Consider the following 24096-nt stretch of genomic DNA (forward strand, 5'->3'; position numbering starts at 1 on the left):
TAAAACACTTCCCACAGCTAATACACATTGATAAATTGATGCACTGAATGGATTAAATATATCCTGACACTCCGTCCATCAGGCTTATATCAGAGATTGTAAACATTTGTAAGGAAGTAAGGCATTTCTTCCTTAACTGAAGTTACAGTACCTACAGACAATTATTATATTGCCAATCCTGCCTGTGTGTTTAGCGATACTAGCCACACAGCTGCTTCCTCGGGTTAGTGACGTGACTGAAGAGGGGGAAATGACGATAAACTTATCAGACTACCCGATAACGTCACCGGACATCACGGTAGGATGGCCATGTTATTGCATTACTATTATTATTACTGGATTGTAGACAAGAGAAAAATATTCACGTACACAGACCATGCATTAATTGATTGATTCGTTAGTACAGGACGAGGATGACAGGCACCATGACTTTGGCCGCTATTGTTTTGATAATAATGTGGATCTCCGGTAAGTAAAGTAGCATATGCTCCCGCGAAAAGAACAAAATTTAACATTATTAGTAATTTACAAGGTTAGTTCATTCTTATTCCTATAGAGATCCAAAATTGTTATCCCATTTGATAAAATATCATATATTGCATGTATTAGATTCAGTTTTAAATACAGAAAAAATAATTTATATTTTCCGTAAAGAAGGAAGTGAACGCATGTTGCACATTGGCAAAGATATTATAACCACGGTTAATAGTTTTGTTATCTTAAACACTCCAACTCTGACTTGTTTACCGTTAAACTTGAGACCATGGTGGATTTAAACGTTTTACAGATTACATTTTACATTAATCTTTACACATTTCATTTACCAAATTCTACACATATGCTTGCCCTCAATACAGGAGGTTATACATTTTAGCATTATTAAGAGATTGAAATATTCAGACAAAGGATTCATGAATGTTTACATGGCTTTTCTGTCAGTTGTGCAATTTAAACCATCATTGAACGATGATTAAATGAAAAGAACATAAAGCAATATAATAAAAATACATGTTGTTTAAGTAGATATTCATTCTAATAATAACGAAACAGGATTTAACTAATTTAGAAAATAATCATGACCGATTTATGACAATCTAGTGTCTTATAATAAATTGTAACTCTGAATCTGAGTATACAGATTATATGGTATATGTTTTATTTTTGATGTCGTAGGTGTTTTGTTCTAATGTGTTTATATATTGGAGTTATCTCCCATTGTCAATTATTTACTAAATACTAAAACCGAACACGTTTTGTTAGCATAATGCCATCTCTATCACATCATTATCTAGCTGATCAATTTGTTATTATGATCAATAAACATTGAGTTATCACTTTACTTATCCAGGTAGCAGCTCCATCACACTACCCGGTCTTGACGTCAGCACAAGTATAGATGACCCTGCCCCGTTCCATCTACCACCATATCTCAATCCTGTAAACAAGGGTATCGACGGCACGACAACTCAACCCACTACTCGCTCGCCGCCCGCACAACCACCCGCCTCTCACAGCAACACCGCCGGACAAAATGGTAACAAGTTCTCAAACTATCTCATACAAACTCTTACTCACATGGACGCCAACTCTCTAAAGACGCTATCTCAAATTATCAACCTGGAACTGAATAAACAGTCACCGTCGGGTCAGATTCAAGGCCAAACCCAAAGCCAGACAGATACCCAAGGTCTCATCCAAGGTCAAATACCCTTGAAAACGAATATTGGTCAGCGTCCCCATATAGTTGATGGGAGTTTCACTGGAACATCAGATAGCCAACATCAACATGCAACAATAACAGGAAGTCCCAAAATACAGCAGGAAGGCCAAGGTCATTCTCAATACAACAACCTATCAAAAAAGCCACCTTCAACTGGTTTCAACAGTGGGCAGACACTGATTTCCCCACAACAACAGTCTATTGGATCCTCCACAAACCAGCAATCTCAAACGGTATCTTCACTTGGTAAAACGCAATTAAACCCTGGGTACATGAGTGCTTCTGGAATTGCAGATACCAATGGCCACAGGGACCAGAATAGTCCTAACACAATGTTTCATAATGCAGAGGTCGGTAGTAGACCATTAGCCAGTGAAGTGGAAACATCATTTGATCCGAACAAGCTGATGGCATCGATAGAAGCAGAAACGTCACAATATAACCCAAATGCCTTTCTGACAAAGCAGATCTATATCACTGCAAACCAATGGAATGCAAATCAGAACCAAGTCCCACAGCAAACACAACAAACCAGTCCAGTTCAGACTGATGAGACAGACGTACAAGAAAATAACAAGCCGAGCATTATGGGGACCTCACAGTTAAACTTCAAGCCTGATTCGATGATGGCAGCACTAGGAATGAAAGGTCATGTATTCACCTTTGATCCTGACAAGATCAACTCCTATGGCAGTAGTGGATTCCAACCTGGTATGTATCCACCGTCTTTTGGCAACAAGGAAATTCCAAAGAATATGTTCAATGCGGATACAGTCAACAAAGATCTAATGACTTACAGCGGACAGTCAAAACAGCAGCTTAATCAGGAGGAGAAAGTCGTCCACCATTCTGCCTACAATCCAGACATATTTAATCATCCGGCTGTAAAAACCGTGCCAAGCACCTACTTACAATTCATGGGAAATGAAGGTAGGGTAACTGTTAACCCATATGACAAACCATTAGCAAAACCCGTACCCACACCATCACAAGCACGTCTTCGACAACAGTTCAGAAACAATTTCCATCAAGACAGCCGTTATGCTAACAATGTCCAACAGACACACGCACAGCCACTGTCACCGATCAGTGGCAAAGACAACACGTTTTCTATAACCAGAACGTACCAGGCAGCATTTAACCCTGACCGGATCAATGCTGCTCAACGCCAGTTTGATCCGGACTCGCTCATTAAATCTCTGTTTATTGGGGAAGACAGTCAAGCATTACCTGATCCATTCGAGACAAAATTCCTGAGAAAATCATCTCGTAATGAAAATGGAACAGAGGTCGTAGAAGCAAATATTTCTAGGCCACATACACCCAGTCCAAAGTCCAAAGATTCACAACAATCCACCACATTATCCAGTACAATAACACCCACTGACCAACCAGAGACGACTATTGGTTCTACCGTGAGTGTGAATCCGCCGAGGGTTGAGGGACCCTTGTTTAATCCCGACAACGTCAATGCAGGTATCGCACAAATGATGAACTTTAGTCCCGGATCTCTGATGATGGGATATAACCAGGTACCGGCGGCAGCCCAAACCAACACTTTTCTAAAGGCTGAATATAACCCTAATCAGGTTAATCAAATGGGGAAGTTTCAATCCGGATTGTCTCCTATGATGTCTGCACTGACAGGAGGGATTGGCGGGACTGGTAACACTGGGTCACAGGCTGGATCTCAGCCAAGTTACGACATGTCTGGAAGTATGACAGCCATGTTTAATCCAGCCGAAGTGAACAAGGCAAAGATGAGCTTCGATATATACAAACAGATGGGTTTCAATGAAAACTCGGGTAACGCGATGTTTGACCCAATGAAGGTCAATGTTCTTGCAACTCAGAAATCCAATCAGTCGACTGAAGCGACCAACGAAAACAATGGCGGCTTTCTCAGCACCGGTGGAATGAGTATGATGGATAATTCAGCTTTCACAGGGAATTTTGACCCAAATCAAGTCAATCAGGTATCTATTACAGCCATGCAAGATAACAAGCAGCAAAACAATTCATCAAACACCTCCAACATGGATTACATGTCGGCATTTTTGGGAATGGGTAGTTTAGGAAGTACTGGGGGTTCAGCGTTTGGCGGAAGTTTTAATCCATCGGAAGTAAACACTGCTGCTTTTAATCCAAATGATGTTAACAATGTAAAAATGAACTTTGATCCGTCTAATATGCTTGATCGTAATCCAGGCTATGATTTGGACAAGGCGACTCAAACGAATTTCGATCCAACAAAAATCAATGATGTCCACATGAACTTCGAGCCGCCTTTCATTCCTGTGGATAAAAACAAGAACGATAACTCCACAACTACTAGTTCATTTAGTCAGTACAATTCCGAATTCACTCCGGGGCAGCTTTTTCCAAATGGTAAAGCTATGGTGTTTAATCCTACTTCGGTAAATCAGGCAAAAATGCACTTTAGCGCCGTAGACATGCTCAACTCCAAGGGTGTTGATGGTTCTAATACGTTGCAGGACAACACGCTCTTTAGTCCGCAACTGCCAAATAAGAACTCAAACATTGGGATGCCTGTGTTCGATCCGGTAGCAGTCAACAATATGCAACTTAACTTCGTTCCAAACTCAGGAATGAGTATTTATCAATCTTCATCGATAGATACTTCTTCAGGACAAGAACATAAGCCGAGTACCGCATCAATGTCCTCTCTCACCACTCCATCCACGATAACTAGCCAGACAACACTCACCACGACGCCTAGTCCGAGTTCCTCCCCAAACCCTACCGAAGAAAATCATATTAAACATTAATACTGAAGTGTCCATATCGATCTTCTTTTCTTTTATATTTTAGTGTTTTCGAATAAGAATTTAATTGATACAAAATACTAAATATGTCAAACTTTACTGTTCATGCGAAATAATTCTTACATCAGTAAGAATGGTGTGGAATGATGTATAAGACGTCATGATGATTTATGTATATTTGATAACATAAACAGGGTGAACATCTACAGTTGTCATGCGAACCTGATATATTTGGGGAGTTCGTGATTTCTTCATTTTGTCGACTCCTCAATTCCTGTTATTGGAATTTAAGTTAATCGTTTTATTATTTAATTATTTTGCATTGACGATAGGGTACTATTTTGTTGAACTATGGGATAAATTAAGACATTATGACAGTGTCTTGGACCGTTATTGACCAACACAATTTCCTGGATTTGACACGAGATAACGAATGAAAGTTCTTGATGTTTTCAAAATAGGTATTGAATTCCGATATTCTCATAGTATGTTGACGCTCCGGTATATAAATTTTGTTCCATTTACTAAAAACTAAATATAATATGAAAGAAAATGTATAATATTTGATGATGAACATGAATATTAGCAAGGCTGTGGACAAAGTATTACAACCTATACAAAGATCAAACAGGGCATGGGTACGTCACTTCAGGTCAATGCGATCATAAACATACTAACATATCTCAACTCACACACACACACACACACACACACCTACACACCTACACACACCTACACACACAAATATCTAGTGTCCACTAACAGCAACCATTATGCTGAGCAAGTAAACGTTTATTTGGTCACGAAAATGTGAAGAATTTATTATTATTATAACCTGAAAATGATGAAGCACTTTATATAGCAAAAATTAGCCACTTTGCGGCGCTTTACAATGTAATCAATTGAAACAATCAATGGTAAATGAGGATATCGTAGGAGCAGATAGGACGTGCTTACAACTGGTCACAAGCCACCAGACTTACACCCCCACATGTGTATCTGCTGAAGGAGTTTATGGTCTGTAGCGTGGTTGGACCATGCTTCCAACGATGTTTTTTTCCATAATGCCACCTCACTCAAAGTTACAACGCAAAGAATGTAACACCTTCCAGACAATTGTACAACGACTTGAGGGATTGAAACCCGACCGTCCTCAAAAAAGGCCGGGAATAGACCATTCAGCCATAGGCGCCCTATACAAAGTATATGCTACGTATTCTAAGTTTTATAACACATATATTACTAAACAAAAAGAGGTACACTTATATCTTAACGTCGTGTACACACGCAAACCTCACGATCATTGAGTCTGAACGCTTTGTTCAGCAAAATAGTGTTTCTATTGTCATTGAAAAGAATAAAGAGAAAATTCGAACGAGGTATTCCTTTATTGTGTTTAGTTTAAACTTGTCACTTGCTATTATTTAATCAAAATAATGTATTTTCACTCGGCTTAACCAAGTGCCCTGGGGGTGTAAGCCATATGTGACTCAGACAGGATATCTCCAATCACCACATATAAGGCACTCGTCACGATGTCTACCATTACCACATGTGGCTCTTGTCACGATTTCTACCGTCACATCCGGGAAAAAATAGATTATTATTAGTGTGTCTTTAATTATAGAAAACAATTGAAATTACATAATTACATATCAAGACATCATGTATTGTAGGCAAATATTTCAATTTAATGTTTTAATCCTTCTTCAGTTTTGTTTGACCGTTTCCATAGCTACAAGTCTGAAAGGACCACTTTCTACAGTAAATGTGCGACACCTGTCACGAACAGAGTGGGATGTTATCGTTGGGCTGACCACTTCCAAGGTCGACAGATGGTCATTTGCTATATGTAGGTATTCGTGTAGATTTCAAAGAAAGTAACGGTCAATATGGTCAGTCCAATTATCCTTCACCCTTTGATAACAAACAATGGTGTCATGACTAAGATAATTGTGACATCCACGTGCCCCCTTTTATCACCTGTAAGAATTTTGTCTCCGTCATGTCGTTGTAACAAAGATCTCAATAGATTAGCACAAACTTTCGATCATTATGAAGTGGTTGCCACTTGTTTTCGTTGTGACCCTCCTTCATGGAGGATTGGGGAGGAACCTTGCAGGTAAGGCTAACCTCTAAAGTATTGTTATTGGAGCAAACTTGTCGATGGCAATTTGATTTAATACAATATATAATGTCTTTCTTAAAGGGTTCCACATTTAACGTAATATTTATGATGGAAACTGTAAAATTTGTTAGTTAATTAATGAACAGAAAATGAAACAGACATTAAAAAATACATGTATCGGTAACATTCAGAGGTAATTGTGAATTATAAAATATGACAATTAAATCAGTTTTTATGTTAATTACTTCTAGATCGAAACACATATAATATGTTCTATCCTTACATTCAAATTGACTAGAAATGAAGAATAATATAGGGAATTGGTTTCCTGTTTCAGTAAAATCAAAATACGTAAAATAATTATTTTTCGTCGAATAGTTCTAGACATGGCTTCCTCAAAAACAGATCATGTTTAACCCGAGGGGGGTAAGATTGTTGAGGTTTACAATATAGTATATCTTTTTCAAACAGCCTTCAATGTTTAGTTCAATTCCTATTGAGAACATCGGCAAATAGGAATTTAACAATTGTTATTCACTGATCAAGTCCGTGAATACAGGAACTTTTGATGAACGTTGGGTTTATTTATTTTTATGGGGGCTGCTTTACTATCTTATGATTTTGAAACGTAGCATCAATAGCTCAAATGTCAAGTTAGAGTCGGTGTATATACTTCATGTTGACGTCATTATGTAACGTTTCAAGTTGAAACCATGTTTGCTCAGTCTATGATTTCTCATCGCGATTAGAATGATATACAAATGAGGCTGGCTTTAAAATGGATGAATTTGTGACACGTGCTCGAACCGACGACGAGCTAGTCTTTGTTGAAATGATGGATTTGAGTTTTCATAGAAATCGTCCTTTCTTTTTCATATACAACAATTATTCTTATCCTGGGGGACAACAAGCCTATAGTAAATGTTTGCTTAGTGTTGTACGGGGAATTTAATACCATGGAGACCATAGACAATGTTATACTTTATGGGATAGAATTTAATTTTGTTCATCAGACAAAGTTTCACAGTGAAAAGAAATCAACTAACGTTATATGCAAGTTTCGGTCTCCTTCCTCAGGAAACCGGGGGCAGACTTCCAGTTCCGGGGGCACTTCCGGTTATATTTTCAATCCTGCAAACATGGGTAGCATGAGTGGCGCGGGCGCAATGAATCCATTTGCAACCCAAACTCAGATGAATCATGCTAGTGGTTCTTCATCTAGCTCCTCTTCATCCTCGTCCTCTGGAAATAACATAAACTCCAATCCTAAGTCAGGATCATCTGGAATGCCAAACCCCTTTAACCCACAGGCCTCGTCTGGTCAACAGAGTACTTCCGGATATTCAGGGGCCGGAAACCCTGCTGGTAATCCCATGCTGTCCGGATATCTTATGAACAGTGGAAGCATGAGTGGCGCGGGCGCCATAAATCCATTTGCCACACAAACTCAGATGAATCAGGCTGGTGGTGGTTCTTCATCTACCTCCTCTTCATCCTCGTCTTCTAAAAATAGTACCAATCCTATGTCAGTATCATCTGGAATGCCGAATCCCTTAAACCACAGGCCTCGTCTGGTCAACAGAGTACAGCCGGATACTCAGGGGCCGGAAACCATGCCGGTAACCCCATTCAGTCTGGGAATCCCATGAACAAGAATCCATTCGGAAGTAGCTCTAATGCTACTTCCAATTCCTCTAGCCAATCCACTGCTAGCTTTCCATCGAATCTATTCGGGTCAAACCAAATGAGTTCAACTGGTTTCTCGATATCATTTGATCCCAACAAAATAAACGGCATGACATTCTCATCACTGGTTGGACGAATGGCATTAGGTCAGTAAATGCTGCAAACATTTTACATACAAATGTTTTTAAATTGATCAAATAGAAAAATTAAGTGTTAGGCTACACTTAATGATAATGTGTAACTATAATTTCAGTTAAACGACAAACCTCGGGAGGATCAGCCACGTTCCCAAAGTACGACCCTAATGCGGTCAACCAGCTGACCTCGAGTTTCATTGACCCCTCCAAGTCCAAACTCGGTGCAGGAGGTGCCACTGGTGGGATGTATAACCCTGACCAATGGAATACCATCAGCTTCAACATGTTCAACCCTCAGTTTCAGCTTGGCAGACGTCGTAAGTGAGATTAGGACTATTGCTGAAATATATAAGTTAGAGTAATCCAACAGAACAAATTAATACAGAAATGAGTAAATGTCTTTTCTCAAGGCGTCACAACTTCAAAATATCGACAAAGCAATGAATTGCCGATTACACAAGAGAGATATGGGTCTACATTGAAAAGGGAGTTTTTAGAATAAAAAAGATAAGAAATATATATACATTACATACTCAAGTCTTGTTTATTCAGCCTATACTAGTCCGGTTGACAGATGATTGAAATTTTCTATACAATTTTCCGATTCTCAATTCAACCGCTGTTAGTGTTAATGAATCATAGACAGATGTGTAATCGAGGTTATATTGAATAGAAATGTTTGTTCCTGATATATTTTTTTTAGAAAAGTTTGGGTGGGTTGTTATTCCTCATTAACAATGAAGAGGCCTAATTAAATCTGCAACTATACTTATATTGCTTCTTTAACCAATTGTTTTATGTTTAAATGGTGTAATCTATCCAATTGCATGTGAAAGAGCTGTCCTATTTCTTACCTTATATGTATGTTCAGATTATTTTACTAATGGTTTCGACTAATCTAAATCTCACTCTCTGATTTATCCAGGTTTGACAAGACAGACAACGATCCCAAAGTACGATCCTAATGCGGTCAACCAGTTGACCTCGAGTTTCCTTGACCCCTCCAAGTCCAAACTCGGGGCAGGAGGTGCCACTGGTGGGATGTATAACCCTGACCAATGGAACACCATTAGCTTCAATATGTTCAACCCTCAGTCTCAGCTCGGCAAACGTCGTATGTTGCAAGCTCATGTTTATTATATGTATGTTAAATGGCGGTTGTATTATAGTACGTGGCAACGATGGATTCTTCCCTTCAAATAAACAGCATACCATTTAAAAAATAATGACTAATACGTTTTAAATGTAAACATTTGATTATTTGACCAATGCTCGTCAAGTACGATATAACTCGTGTTTCTGTTTTAGATGTTAAAAGACAAACTGCAAAAATACCAAGCTCTGGTGGAAGTACATCGCCTTCTAGTGGCATGGCTTCTGGTGGAACGCCTTCTGGCGGATCGTCTCCCAGTGGATCATCATCTGGTGGATCACCTTCCAGTGGATCTGGTTCTAGCGGTTCCAGTCAGACCGGAGGAGCCACTCAGATGACACAACCTAATATGTTTATTAACCCTGGGGCATTTATGATGGGAGGCGGGTCACCTTCGTCTCCAGGTAGCGGCGGAGGAAGCAGTAGTAGCGGCGGAAGTAGCAGTGGTGGAAGCGGAAGTAGTGGATCATCCAGTTCGGGTTTGATACCGTCATTTGATCCAAACAAGTTAAACCAAATTCAGGCAAGCTTCTTGGATCCTTCAAATGCTCAACTAGGACAAGGAGGGGGAGGTGGGTCTGGCTTTAATCCTGATCAGATCAACAGCCAAGCATTCAATTTTTTCAACCCTAACCTCATGATGGGAGGAGGCGGACGCTGAGGTAAACTACGGCATGAAAGTTATCTATATACTGAATTCAGATCTATTTGAATCTCACCTAATTGATACCCCTGCCTGCTTATGTAGTTCTCCTGTTGAGGAATGTGATCACTTCTTCTTCCATTGTACTCTGTATACTAATCAAAGGCAAATTCTCCTGAACTCCATTTCTGCTTTTAATGACATTATTCCATTAAATACCCAGACTTTTCTTTATGGATGTCAAAGACTTGATATCAATATGAACATAAGTATCTTGGAGATGGTTAAGAGATTCGTTAAAGATACAAGACGCTTTAACTAGATTACACTTACTTGTTTATCTCATGACTTTGCTGTGTGGAATGATACCAGTACATACTTTTACTATGTGCTCTGTCCACCAGCATCATTTTAATTGCCATTTTTTTGTAAAATCTAGTTTTTGTACAACAATTATCAAAAAATTAATAATGACATGCAAATATCAATATTCATGTACATAATATAAATGTTTTATCATTACTTCAATTCAATATGATGTGTGTAAACTGTTTATAACTGTAAGGAGAGGGCGCTCATAGGCTTTGCCTGTTGCCCAATTCCTTTGTATCTAAGATCTGAACAATAAATATTCTGAAATGAAATGAAATCTATATACTTACCTTACCTAATACGTTATACGTTATGGTTCATTACTTATGTGAGTAACTGTGAGGTGATACTCAAGTGTACACGGGTATAAGCAATTATACTAATATTGCTGTTATTTACATTGTGATAGTACATTTTTTAAAGAAAATCTTTGAACATATTCCTGCAAGAAAGATTTTTCGAGAGGAAAGGGGGTGTTCATGATGGAAATAATACAAGATGCATTTTTAAAAGAAATCTCAACAATAATTAAGCATCTTCTTTATAATCAAATGTTAAGAAGAGAGATATTTTAAACGAAAAACTGAATTTTATTTGTTTTTGTATTTTCCCCCAATGTTCTAGTCACACAACAGTACTAAACCTAAACCTGATATATACTGTTGTCAAAACATACGTCCCGTTTATGTTTCAGTGAGACGGCAGCAGGGATGACATCTACTACATTTATATATAATTTGTTGTACATTATAACTGTAATAAACATGTGAACAAATCCAACGGTTGTTGTCACGTTTATTCATACTTCATCGAGCTACGGAATGGACGGTAAGGATGTCTTCATTATACATCCGTGCTCATAATCTCCCTTTGTTAAACATGTATTCGAAGATAAATGGGAGAATGCGATGATCGTAAGTTAATGTAAGATAGATATCTAAAGGAAAGATACCGATTTACATTTATGATTTTCGTTCAAAGAAAGCAGCTCAGGGTATAATAACAGTTGAGAGAACGGCTATTGATAACAGCAAGAAAATCACAAAAACAACTGTTTAATTGTTGTTTGCCAGTCTCTGGACAATTACTGAACCAGGTAGTAGATAATGCAGTATTTTGGTATATGTAAGTCCGCACATTCATGCACATTTTACAAAATCCAACATCGATATCGACAACATAGAGTACTTGTAAGTCATCAACGGTATGATAATGACACCAGGGAATACCAACGAGAGTCCTGTACGTGTAGTTAATTATCTGTGGGACCCTATCAACTCTCACTGGTTCAGAAACACGGCGAAAACAAATACTCAGTTAACATTGTTACACCCGCTCTTATAAAAGGGTCTTATTAAATGGTGATCATACGTAACATTGGTAATGAGCGATTGTTTGTAAAACATGGCGAGATGCATGTTAGAGACCCATTAGACACTGTGATAGCACGAAGATATACTGTAACCACTTGTTGAGTGTCCAGCCGTAAAGTGTATAGCTGGGAACATACTAATACTGTCACAATTGGATCCATTCCCTCCACCATGGTACGTATACGATACGTTGTGTACACACACTATCTTTTGAAAACGGGCTGGCTGTACAAACAGAACTTGAACGTATTACCCACAAGACAACACACAGTGTACTTTTCAATAACAGTAACTCCGTTTTCAAAACCACTCATGTGTAACAAGCTGGTGTTATTACTGTAACAGTAGTTAGTAAAATAGTACATTTCTGTCAGGGTTCAAAGTCGGGGACACATACTCATCACGAATAGAAATGGCAATGGGCATCATGAAGAAGAGTACGTTTTCAGCACCGAGGAGATTAAGTTTCTTCCGGATGCCTTTAGAAACATCCAACATCGGATCAGAATACTCGGACCCTGATATTCATGTCTCAAGCAAGGTCAGCTAATTAATCATATCTACGTCACATCATTTATGTAAAGCAGCTGTTCGCGTTACGTTTATATTGCATGTTTGTAATGTAGCTGAGTGCGAGCCTTATGTACCGGAGACAACGTTAATTTTTCTTTTCGAAACATGGCTTAACTGCAGACTTTAGACTTCATAACAATTTATCAAAAGGTTAAAAATAGAACTATTTCATTTGATTATCATGCGTTCTTCAATAAGGAGTCGTGAGATAGACCATTTCTCTCGCTATTCGCAGAATTGTCTCCCGGTCGACCTCTGTTTCTCTGTAGGGTATGATTTCCCAGTGCACGTAGGTGTAACACATAGAACGTTGAATAAAACAAAACTTTGACGTCAGAAGAACATTAAAATGATCAAATTTCATGAAAGCTCATGCGCAAATCAGGTAAAAATACAACAGATGCTTCAAAAACTATTTTAAAGCATAGCATTGAAAAAATGTGAGAAAAGGCATCATTTCATATTACGAGGGCATGCCTGAGATATTTCAACCCTTATGGTGGAATTGTTGTATTTCTAACCTCGGTTTGAACTCAGCCTCCGGATAGAAATCAAGAACATCACCCATCGTGTTGGTATTTTGTTCGTCATTCCTTGATTACAAGGTAAGATTGTATTGATCATATGTATGTGTATTGACGGCACTGTCTATTAACGATACAGGATGCTTATGACGGAATCTGTCAACAGTTCTAGATATTTACACCTCCCTATTTTGCTGCAACGCAGTACACTTTGACCGCTCTTAATCAACTGCTGAATGATGTTTACGAATATGCATACATTGGTATCAGTTACTACATGTAATTACTAGAAATACGAAGTCATGAAACACCAATTCAAATATTTAGAAAATCGATGCATGAAGCCAAACAAAGTAAATATTTACTTCACAAATTAGATTTTTCGTCCATTAAGAACTCAACAGTTTCACTAAAGGAAAATACTGAAAATCCATGTCTAAAACATTCTGAAACAATGAATATATCAATAGGGCAATGTGCCTATGAAACCCTTTATAACAAATTTAAAACATTTGGAATTTTAGCAATTGTAACTTAGGTGATTATTAGTGAACTCATATAATTAATCTATTTCAAGGAAGATACCTCTTGCATATTTTGTTGGCCACATTCATCTTGAATTAAAGGCTATGTGTGTCACCAGGCCTATACAAAGCTATGCATCGTTTTTATCGCTTACATATCTACATTCTGTTCTTTAAATGTCGTATTTAAATATGACTTATCAGGTTGTTAAATTTAGAGCGACCATGCCATCTTAAAATTGTTCATTAAGTCAGGTTTCCTTATAACTTGCATTCTGAGAAATAAATGCCGTTATAATTCTTTATTGTAACAACAGTTTTAAAACAACCACACAAAGAAACAAAAAAAGTTCGGTATGTATCTTGTTTTCAGACGAGAACAAGATACGTGCCCGACCTACCTCGCTTCTGCACAATATCTTTTTCCCGCTAGTATACTAAAGTATATTTGGAAAATTGTATTTACGCCTACACATGAACATATACCCTGACATACAACATGTGATCGTTCTCTTATAACCTGTTTTATAGACGCAACGATCGAACAGACACCTATCAAATTATGTTGACGACAGCATGCTCATTAAAACAAACCAGCTGTCGTTTCGTTCTTTCATCGATTTATTCTCACCTGCTGAAGTACTTGACGATGTACATTTTCGTGAATCAAGCTAATATTTTTTTTTAATCTTCACGTCATTACTGTCTTATTCTTACATGAGAATTAAAACAAAATATTTGCTCATTTACAGTTTTATCATATTACCAGAATATCTGGTTTACTTATTGATCTATGAGAAAGATATCTTATATCAAAGTGAAAAAGAAACAAATGTACCAAATCGTCAATAGACCAGAACAAAATCCGAACTTAAAGTTGGTATAAAAACTACTGAAAATGATAAAACACCTATATGTAAGCAACAAGAAAGAGATCATGAACTTCATACCATAAACCAGAAACAAAATCTTCAATCGTGACAACCACTCACATGGTATAGGTGAAATTCATGCTTACAACCGTAAAAATAAATAAAGAAAACTTTCTTCTTTCAGAAAACAAAAGCTTAGCAGGTTATTGATCAACAGAAGCATCTATCCAGAAACCTCATGATTCTTTGAACACTTCCTCTGAAATAACTTTTTAACTGTGACATGTAATTGGAATGTTACTACTGATGGAAAGAAATATAACGAACATGAAATTAATTTGTCGGATTTTTCTATTTACTTTTCCACCGTATACCATACTGCTTTAATACTGATTAATATTTTGTGCTTGTGTAACCAGACAATTTCGAATTTTAACTGTCCTTTACCAATTCCTGCAATTCTTTTCAATAAATCATTATATATCCTAGAAATAGGATATGACTAGATTTAGATACAAAAGCATGTTTTTACAATTGTAATACGTTGCAACCTTAATGTTTATTTAACACTGTTACACCCCGGTATACATCCAATTTGTCATTTATAACAAGCCAATTCAATGAATTATATAGCATTAAGTATGTTACCGCTAGGGGCTCTCAGCATTCATTACTTCACATATAGTGGTCAGTATTGTAATGTTACGGAAATAAGCAGTGTCTTCTTATAGTACCATTCGTCATATATTTACAGTTGCTCAGTCGCCTGAGGTAGGTAAATAAGATACCGGAATGAATCGCGCTTACCTTCCTATCGTGGAGCCTAGTGTTTCTCTTTGGGTCTGTCATCCTCGCAACGCTTAAGCCTAGGCATACGGAGATGATGTTTATAGATGAATGGGTCAATCAATGGCCGCTTTAATATGTCATGTCAAATGTCATACCCTGGGCACGGTAGCATGACACTCCTCTCGATCACATCTTTCTGACCAGGGAATGAGTTGGTGCACTCTCACAAAACATGCCAAGGAGAAATGCCACCATCTTCCACAGAATTCTTCGTTAAATCATCTGTTGATCGAAATAAATAAACGCAGACTAATGCTTCAATTAGTCGAATTTGTCTCACAATTTTCCGAAACATACTTTGTCGACAATGTCTATAGTTGAGGTATTCGTTCAGTAGATTGCTGTAACAATACACGTTTAGATGAACCATTGGAATTATACCTCGACATTAATGGCTGTAAACTCCAAACAAACAAAATGAACGTGTACCTTATTTTCGAAACGCTCTTGTTTAACATATAAATCATCGAGGTCTCGTTTATTCCACCACTATTGAAACTAATAATGGGGTACTACTCAATACTTTAAAATGTTTAATGAAAAGTACTGTTTGAAACTATATTATAAAACTGTTTCTTTTACAGGTCCATCAGTTGACCAAAGAACAGATTACAGGTAGGCACCCCCATAAAACGGATTACAACAGGTTGACACCCTCCTTAATACTAATTAAAACAGGTAGAAACCTTCCCTTATACTAAATATATCATGTGGGCACCCTCCCTGATACTAATTATAACAGGTAGACACCCTCCCTTATACTAAATATATAATGTGGGCACCCTCCCTGATACTAATTATAGCAGGTAGACACACTCCCTTATTATAATTATAACAGGTAAGAAACCTCCCTAAAACGAATAATAATAGTTTAACACCCTCCCTTATACTACTAATAACAGGTAGGCACCCTCCCTGATACTAATTATAACAGGTAGACACCCTCCCTAATACTAACTATAACAGGTAAACATCATCCCTTTTTATAATAATTACAGGTGGGAAACCTCCTTAAAACGAATAATAACAGGTAGGCACCCTCCCTGATACTAATAATAACAGTTAGACACCCTCCCTTATACTAATTATAACAGGTAGACACCCTTCCTAATACTAACTATAAAAGGTAGGCACCCTCCCTAAAATCAATTATAACAGGTCCCTCCCCCCCTAAAATAATTATAACAGGAGGGCACCCTCCTTAAAACTAATTTTAATAGGTAGACACCCTCCATAAAACTAAATAAACCAGGTGGTCACCCTCCCTATAACTAATTATAACAGGTAGACATCCTCCATATAACTAATTATAACAGGTAGACATCCTCCCTAATACTAATTATAACAGGTAGACACCCTATCTACAAGATAAATCATATCATATCGTAACAGTTGACATGTTATGATCCGGTAGACGATAGAGATTTCCTTGCCTTAAAACATTACTCTCAAATAGCATTATTTTGACTTTTGTGAAAAGACATTTCCAGTGCGTTTACCTGTTAAGCAATAGGGAAACATGAATTTTGTCAAAATAAAATGATTTTAAGCAAGTGTCACTCTAAGTCCCAATATTTCGTCCTCCTGGCCTTCTTCAAGTAAACGATAAATATATGTTACGTCCGACTTGCCCTTTTTGGAAGACGAGGAAATGATGTACAAAAATTTATACTGGCTATATGAATGAATGGAATTAATTGCGGACTTTTTAAACGGTTGCCTTTTTTCCTAATACAGAATTTAAGGAGACATTCCTGTTATTCGATAGTGATGGAGATGGAACTATAACAACCAAGGAGCTAGGTACTGTGATGAGATCTCTGGGCCAGAACCCTACCGATGCCGACCTCCACGATATGGTAGCACTAGTGGACAGTGACGGTAAGACATTACAACAGTGTTCCGTTATCCTTTGTTGGTATTTTACTATTTTCTTGGCTTACTACCTAGTTCTCCCGCTAAGATATGTATTTCCTTGATGATATATATCGTCATGATCAACATACCGTCTTGGATATGCTAGATTTGTAAAAAAAAAACGAATGTGTTGTGCTGTTTCAGGAAATGGTTCCATAGATTTCGACGAGTTTCTCCATCTCGTAGCGAAGAGATTACAGGAAGCAGACATAGAGACAGGCCTGGTAGAGGCATTCCGTCTGTTTGACAAAGATGGCAATGGCTTCCTTACTGCTAACGAACTACAGAGTGTTGTAGCCACCTCTGGGGAAAGTCTTACCACCGAGGAAGTTGATATGTTGATGAACGAAGCGGACGTTAACAATGATGGTAAAGTGAATTACAAAGGTATGACGCTGTAGTTTTATAAGAGATTTAATATGATAAATATTGCACAATGACGTTTAACATTGTTAATAAGGAACCCCCAAACGCTAGACTTGCATCTTTTCTTAAAAGATTTGCGCGGTATATGTTTGTCATAACCATTACATAATTGTAGTTTCAACAACACGTATTATCTTATTTATTTTCTGGCACCATATGCTAATGACGTCTTGCTTGCCAGCAATGTCTCGCGCCTCTTTGCATATGCTACTCGTTACAATTATTCCGTTTTCTGCTACCATTCGGTATGATTTGCTATTATAAATGGTATAAATTGTGCAGATAAAATGATACTTTAGTAAACGTAGCAAAGATGTACAAAAACCACGCTTATTCTGCGGCCGTGAAAATATCACTTTTTTACAGTGTGAAATTCATTGTTGATAGACTGCTATTTCACTAGTAAAATAAAATTAAAGGATGTGTCCTGCATCATATTTCAATTACATATATGATTGTTTTAACAAATATCTATTTTGAATTAGTTCATTTGAAATTTCTTAATATCAAGTCATGAAAGACATTTCACAGATGTGTTAGGAAGAACTATTAATTTAGATTGCCGTGCATTGATTTTAATCGTGGATTATATATATTAATTATTCAAGCTGTACAGATTAATGTAAATTGTAAGATGTCATCTTTATTCCAGAGTTTGTCAAATTGATGACCGGAAACTGAAGACCAACGCACATAAACACTATCCTCACTAAAGTGTTAACTGTAGACAACGTGATTCATCGTTATGCCGTTCAATGTGCTGTGAAAACTACAACCATGTGTTTTATAGATATATTTCGTGACATTCTTTAGTCCTGGAAAATCTTGATATCTAAAGGTGGTAACGGTTTGATGTTGGAGAGGATGAATACTGTGTACACTCAAAACATTTCAGATCATTGCAAATTACCTGATAACACTCGGCGATACACATATTTATCATACCTCAAAACATCCGAATGTAAGACGGAAATTGATGAAGTTATTTCCTCAGTTCCTGTTATTGTCATTTGAGTATGAGTTTGACCTTATATGTTGATGCTGCAGTAAATGTTCCTTATTTTGTTCCTCATATTATCTTTAATCTCAAACCTATCCTTAGAGGGTTTGGTGACATTTTTCATTCATCCATGTGCGACAACCACAAATAAATAAAATTGTTTGAAAACTTACATAGTCGTTTGGTTGTTTTGCTCATAACTAAGAAATAAAAGAAAAACAATTTTGAAATTTTGGGAAAAGTTACAGTGATCTGGTGGTATTTTTGAAAAGTAAAGCATTATGCCAAGCTTCAAAACATACTGAAATGACGTCATGTCTCAAGACGTCAGCAGACACAGTAGTGAACATTTTAATATTCAACTGATTTGTTTTATGCATTTCCAGTCAAGCTTAAGAAAAATGAAGCTTCCAAACTGAAGGCAACCGGGCACGCCAATGTAAGCCTTAGTTTTCTCTTTTGGTGAGAATGCACAGTATTCTGGATGTTAAGCGGGGGATTCCTCATTCATAACTATTGCATGAAGCCATTTCAACAATGTAAACAAGGTTAGACGAATAGGGCTCTCACTTGAGGATGTGATGGAGAAGGATCTCAACCCACGGAAAAGGTTCTTAAGTTGCCAAACAAGAAACTTGCCGAGTTTTTGGCAATTTAATAATGTTCCAACCTAGGTGAAATCCTCCATCTTATCAAAAGAGGATGAACGATTCAATTAATACCTCATGGGTCACACACATAGGACACGTGTAACTTGCCGTTTTAGAGGTAATGGAAGACAACGTTACTACATATTTAACTAAATCAACTTAATCAAAATTACAGCTTTGACGAACATCTGGAAATGAGGCCTTTGATTGAGTTTTTGACTTAATTAAGGAGTTAGTGTTGATCACATGAGAGAATAGTTTATAACGCGGAAAAGATCTAAAGATTTAAAGCTTGTTGAATGCATTCAAACAGGGATTTTATTATTGTGATTTCCTTGCTTGAACATTCAGTTATGTAAATTCTTATAAGGACATGAAATATTAAGTCCTTAAGGAATCACGCTGAACACTCCTCTCGCCATCTGACATGTACACACGGCACAGAGCCATGATAAGGTGTCTCACATCTGTACAAGGTCACATGGCTCCTTAGCACAATCACGCGACAGTAACACCTACGATCAGATGTTCAGAGCCTGGTTAACTTATCCAGTCGTTTACGCTAATATTTTTGTATTTACTTTTTTGGACGATTTCTTTCGAAATATCTGTAAATTAACCTTTTTTTTAATCACCGTTCTTGTTGTTAAGTTCTGAATTGGTACTCTGTTTTAAAACATCGAACACGAAAGATATTTGTTCACATGTCGTTAAGTTAACCATGCTTTGAACATCTTTGGAGGAACTTGATACGACAGTCATTGTTTCATGGTCAATATATGCATAATTCAAGTGTAATAAATACATTCAGTGACTCATGTATCGACATTCATCATTTGTTTGTTTTTATAATGAACAAACTTGTTTTGGTTTGTATACATAATAATTATAATCATTCCTAATTTATAGAAAAAATATGATGCTGTATATAAAGAAATATATACACTTTATCAAAGGGTTTTTGTTAACAATTATCGATCTACTTCATTCTTCTTCACATCAAAGATATTTCATGGTTTAATAAACATTAAAGAACAGGTCGAGTTTTAAATTTAATAATATATATTATAGCTTTTAAAACACAAGTTTGATTTAACATTTGTTAAGCTATAAATCGATAATAGATCACGCCCTTTGTTTTCCGTAAATACAAATTGCCCAAATACTGTATATAGATATGTATACCACAACATCGAACCGCAGAATATGTCAGATCTCAAAGTCGATTAATCTATCGATCTACATTTTATTCGCTCCTTTTTTTCCATTCACCCATACATCCAGCTCTATCCAGCAATTTGTATGCATCCACCTATTCAAAATGTCAGTTTTCCTCAGCAATACACGAAGCTAGCTTACAATTAGCAACAGCGTAGTATAAAATCTTTCACTAGGTCAACAACCAGCGCATTACTAATATTTGTTCTCGAGCGTTCGTTGCCATAATGCTAGTATAAGGTTAATATCACCATTCCGAAACTTATTCTGATAGGGATATGAAAATATGTATATAGCATGTCTTGAAAACAACGTATACCTGCTTTCAATGTGACGTTTCAGACGAAATCAGTCGACAAAATTTATTTTTGAATCAGACAGTTCACTGAAGTAATTTTGTTTCCACATAACAATCATGTTTTTGTACCTCAGATAGTAATTAAGATTCACAAAGGACTTCTTTAGTAATCGGACCGTATAGGCATGTCACCATATATACCTTCGGACACATGATGCCATAAAAGATACACAATATTATAACCAAAATCCTTTTCTATATTATTATTCCGAAATCTCTCAGATTTTTGGGAGACATCCATAACATATCTTTGAATTATTATTTTTTCTATAAGAAGTTATAGCACTCCCTGGAAAGATTTCTCTTCTCTATGCTGAAGTTTTTCCTTTGTTGTATAATGCATTCTGTAAAATGTTAAATAGTGGAGATCATGTTTGCATATTTTGACTATTTTTTTTATGTATAATTATATATATTGTATGATATAAATAGTACAGTATTAATCACTACCAGGACATCAATACATGTGTTTCTATTCTAAGATCATGATAAATACTTTTCAATGTATTTACATACCTAAAACGTTAATAGCAAACATGCATAACAATGAAAATGTAACAACAAATGCATTTTAAATAGAAAGAACCGGAATATGAATTCATATATTGTTTGTTCATCAAATTACTACCTGTGGAATATCATGGTATGGTACATGTGCGTGACCAATTTTCATATTAACTGACCACCGCTCGCCTATGATAGCAAGGACATTTACGATAACACCTTACCTAAACACCAAAGTCCAGGTGTGTAAACTGTGTATCTGATGTCAAAGCCATGTCTATTTGGATGTTAATTACGCTAATTATGGTGGGAAGTCGTCCCCCAGCAAATGCAGAATCCCAAACATATGGTAGGTTTTGCACGTGTATATCTGTGTGTATTTGAAGCTTTAAATATGTGTACCATTTGAGGTAAGGAATGTGTGCTCATATAAATAGATGTGTTTATCACAGGGTTTCATACCAGTATCAACTAATTGAACTTTTGCTCTTTCGAATATCCTTTCATACAGCATATAGCTGTGCAAGTTAATCGCTGACGTTGTTTCTATCCGATTTAACAGCTTTGAATACTGTTCAGGGATGAATCATTAAACAAAATCAGAACATATTTTGCACAATGAAAAGATTTGAATACAGAAACGTGTGTTTATGAGCTTATATAGTGTATTTCTACAAACGCAAAGGAAGTTAAAAAAAGAAGTATTACTCTATTACCGAAATTCAAAATTGAAACTATCGTTTTCCTGTACAGATTTGAGTGATCTACTATATGGTCTTAAAGATAATTGTGTTAATCATTTTAAAATCGATATCATTTTCAAACCATTGCAGATAGAAGTCTACATAAACTTTTGCGCAGAGATATGTTCAACCCTAATGCAATGATGGGCAGTTCATCATCTATGTTTAACCCGAACGCCATGATGGCAGGTGGTTCGTCGGGCTCATCGGGTTCCAGCGGTACACAGTCGTCTAATAGCCAGTATTATGGAAGTTTTAACCCTAACAACTTGATGGGAAGCATGGGTGGGAATACGTTCAACCCAAACAACGTCAATGGAATGAGTGGATCAGGATCATCACAGCAACAATCAGGCAGTGGAGGACAATCGGCCAGTGCGGGACAATCCGGACAGAGTCAATCATATGTGGGACAGACTAGTACTGCTTCTTTTAATCCAAATCAAATGAATCAAAATCAAGGTTCCATGTTTAACCCCAATAGTATGAGCGGATCTCAGTCCGGCGCCTCCTCGTCCGGCTCAATGTTTAATCCTTACGTTGCAAATAGTATTGGAGGTGGGCCATCGTCGTCAGGTTCGCCATTTTCATCATCTCAAGCATCCCCTCAGACTTCAGCTTCTTCTGCCGGAAGTCAACAATCTGGACAGCAATCAGCAGGTTCTGTCGGGACATCTGCAAGTAGTTTTGGGAGTTCCCAGTCTAGTGGATCCTCCGGTAGTTCCTCTACAACTTTTGGAAGTTCCCAGTCCGGTAGTTCCTCTGCAAACTCTTTTGGGAGCTCTTCAGGAGGGTCCGCTAGTAGTTTTGGAAACTTTCAGTCCAGCGGAGGCAGCTCAACCGGAAGTGTTGGATCATCACAGAGTGCAAGCAATGCAAGTACTTTCGGAAAACCTTCCCAGAATACACAGGGAATCAGTCAGCCGTCCTCTAGTCAACCACAGACAACAGGTGCCTCATCTTCGTCGTTTGATCCAAATCAAATCAATTCAAACTTAGGACAACCGCAGTCAAGTGGAGGAGGGGGAAGCACCGGGATTGCACCTCCCTCCAACAGTATTACGTCAGGCTTGGGTAGCGGCGGGTCATCGGGTTCGTTTATACCGAAATATGATCCTAATAACATTATTAACACTGGCGGAAATTATGATCCCAATACTGCCAACACTGGTGCTGGAACAGGAGGGAATGCCCCATCGTTCTCAAATGGCCAGGGCTTCAACCCGCAACAGCAAAGTTTGGGAGGTTCTAGTTCTGCTTCATCTTCAGGATCACAGCCAAGCCAATCCCAGTCCCAACCTGGCCAGCAGCCACAATCAACAAACGGTGGCCAGACGTCTTCTACTTCCAGTGGTACTTCTGGATCCTTTGACCCAATCGCAACCAACTCACTGGCCACATCGGGATTCAACCCACTGAACCCACTTTTGGGTAGGCAAGCATAATTTTCACAAAATGTTTGTGATCATTTTAATGTTCATATAACAACAAAGGAATGAAATATTAGCATTTTCAACAATATCACAGTTGCTTTCTTTTCAAGTAATTAGGCACTCTGTTAATCTAATTACTTTCTTTCTTTTAAAGGTGCTGATATGAATAAATACATGGGACCTCAAACAAGTAGTGGTACGTCTCCAACGCTACACGCTTAGCAAGTAATCATATAATACAACTCAGTTCTTGTTCCTGATCGTTAAATGAGTACGCGTGCCGTAATTAAATGCTTTGAGCAATGCCAAGTATTGACGAATTCTCGCACCTTGCGAAACATTAACTTATTTACAGATATTTATCATGCGCAGACATGTTTATACGCAGAAACGGATACATATTCATTATGAAGAAAAGTTGTAAGTGTGTCTTTCTTGGATGTAAATAAACTAAAAAAAACTGTCAAAATACAATCTGTTGCTAATCCATGATCTTTTCTTGAATAG

At 37.3% G+C, this 24096-nt stretch overlaps 3 protein-coding genes across 5 annotated transcripts in view; all 3 read left to right on the forward strand.

Annotated features, from left to right (window-relative positions):
* Positions 1-300: 300 nt before the first annotated feature.
* On the forward strand, positions 301-4521 carry LOC110442573. The gene is made up of 2 exons (XM_021486246.1): positions 301-468; positions 1349-4521. Exons 1-2 carry the CDS (start codon positions 414-416, stop codon positions 4507-4509), a joined length of 3216 nt encoding a protein of 1071 aa, XP_021341921.1. The 5' UTR covers positions 301-413; the 3' UTR covers positions 4510-4521.
* A 1998-nt stretch (positions 4522-6519) lies between these two features.
* Positions 6520-24096, forward strand: part of LOC110442558 (hornerin-like) — a 32965-nt gene continuing 15388 nt past the window's right edge. The window contains exons 1-9 of the mRNA XM_021486215.1: positions 6520-6628; positions 8574-8774; positions 9383-9571; positions 9766-10266; positions 12373-12539; positions 15925-15955; positions 17078-17221; positions 17402-17644; positions 22247-23587. Coding sequence (XP_021341890.1) covers positions 6562-6628; positions 8574-8774; positions 9383-9571; positions 9766-10266; positions 12373-12539; positions 15925-15955; positions 17078-17221; positions 17402-17644; positions 22247-23587 — 2884 coding nt within the window. The 5' untranslated portion in view covers positions 6520-6561. The remainder of the gene's footprint in view (positions 6629-8573; positions 8775-9382; positions 9572-9765; positions 10267-12372; positions 12540-15924; positions 15956-17077; positions 17222-17401; positions 17645-22246; positions 23588-24096) is intronic.
* LOC110442555 (calmodulin-like) lies at positions 12103-18846 on the forward strand. Of its 3 annotated transcripts, none has more exons than XM_021486212.1 (5): positions 12103-12172; positions 15925-15955; positions 17078-17221; positions 17402-17644; positions 18336-18846. In XM_021486212.1, the coding sequence occupies exons 1-5, from the start codon at positions 12170-12172 to the stop codon at positions 18362-18364; spliced, it is 450 nt and encodes a 149-aa protein (XP_021341887.1). In that variant the 5' UTR covers positions 12103-12169; the 3' UTR covers positions 18365-18846. The 3 variants fall into 3 exon arrangements, with proteins under 3 accessions (XP_021341887.1, XP_021341886.1, XP_021341885.1); XM_021486211.1 differs by lacking the exon at positions 12103-12172 and adding an exon at positions 12345-12539 and having other exon boundaries at positions 17402-17626; XM_021486210.1 differs by lacking the exon at positions 12103-12172 and adding an exon at positions 12347-12539.

Source organism: Mizuhopecten yessoensis, unplaced genomic scaffold (assembly GCF_002113885.1).
Source record: "Mizuhopecten yessoensis strain PY_sf001 unplaced genomic scaffold, ASM211388v2 scaffold716279, whole genome shotgun sequence".
In the NCBI taxonomy this organism is placed as follows: Eukaryota; Metazoa; Mollusca; class Bivalvia; order Pectinida; family Pectinidae; genus Mizuhopecten; species Mizuhopecten yessoensis.

Excerpts from the sequence above, each read along its gene's own strand:
- LOC110442555 (XM_021486210.1), top strand. The coding sequence starts at position 12,411 with ATGGCAATGGGCATCATGAAGAAGAGTACGTTTTCAGCACCGAGGAGA. Across the intron at positions 12,540-15,924 it reads ATATTCATGTCTCAAGCAAG|GTCCATCAGTTGACCAAAGA; the intron begins GTCAGCTAATTA and ends TTTCTTTTACAG. Across the intron at positions 17,645-18,335 it reads TGGTAAAGTGAATTACAAAG|AGTTTGTCAAATTGATGACC; the intron begins GTATGACGCTGT and ends TCTTTATTCCAG.
- LOC110442573 (XM_021486246.1), top strand. The coding sequence starts at position 414 with ATGACAGGCACCATGACTTTGGCCGCTATTGTTTTGATAATAATGTGG. Across the intron at positions 469-1,348 it reads GATAATAATGTGGATCTCCG|GTAGCAGCTCCATCACACTA; the intron begins GTAAGTAAAGTA and ends TTACTTATCCAG.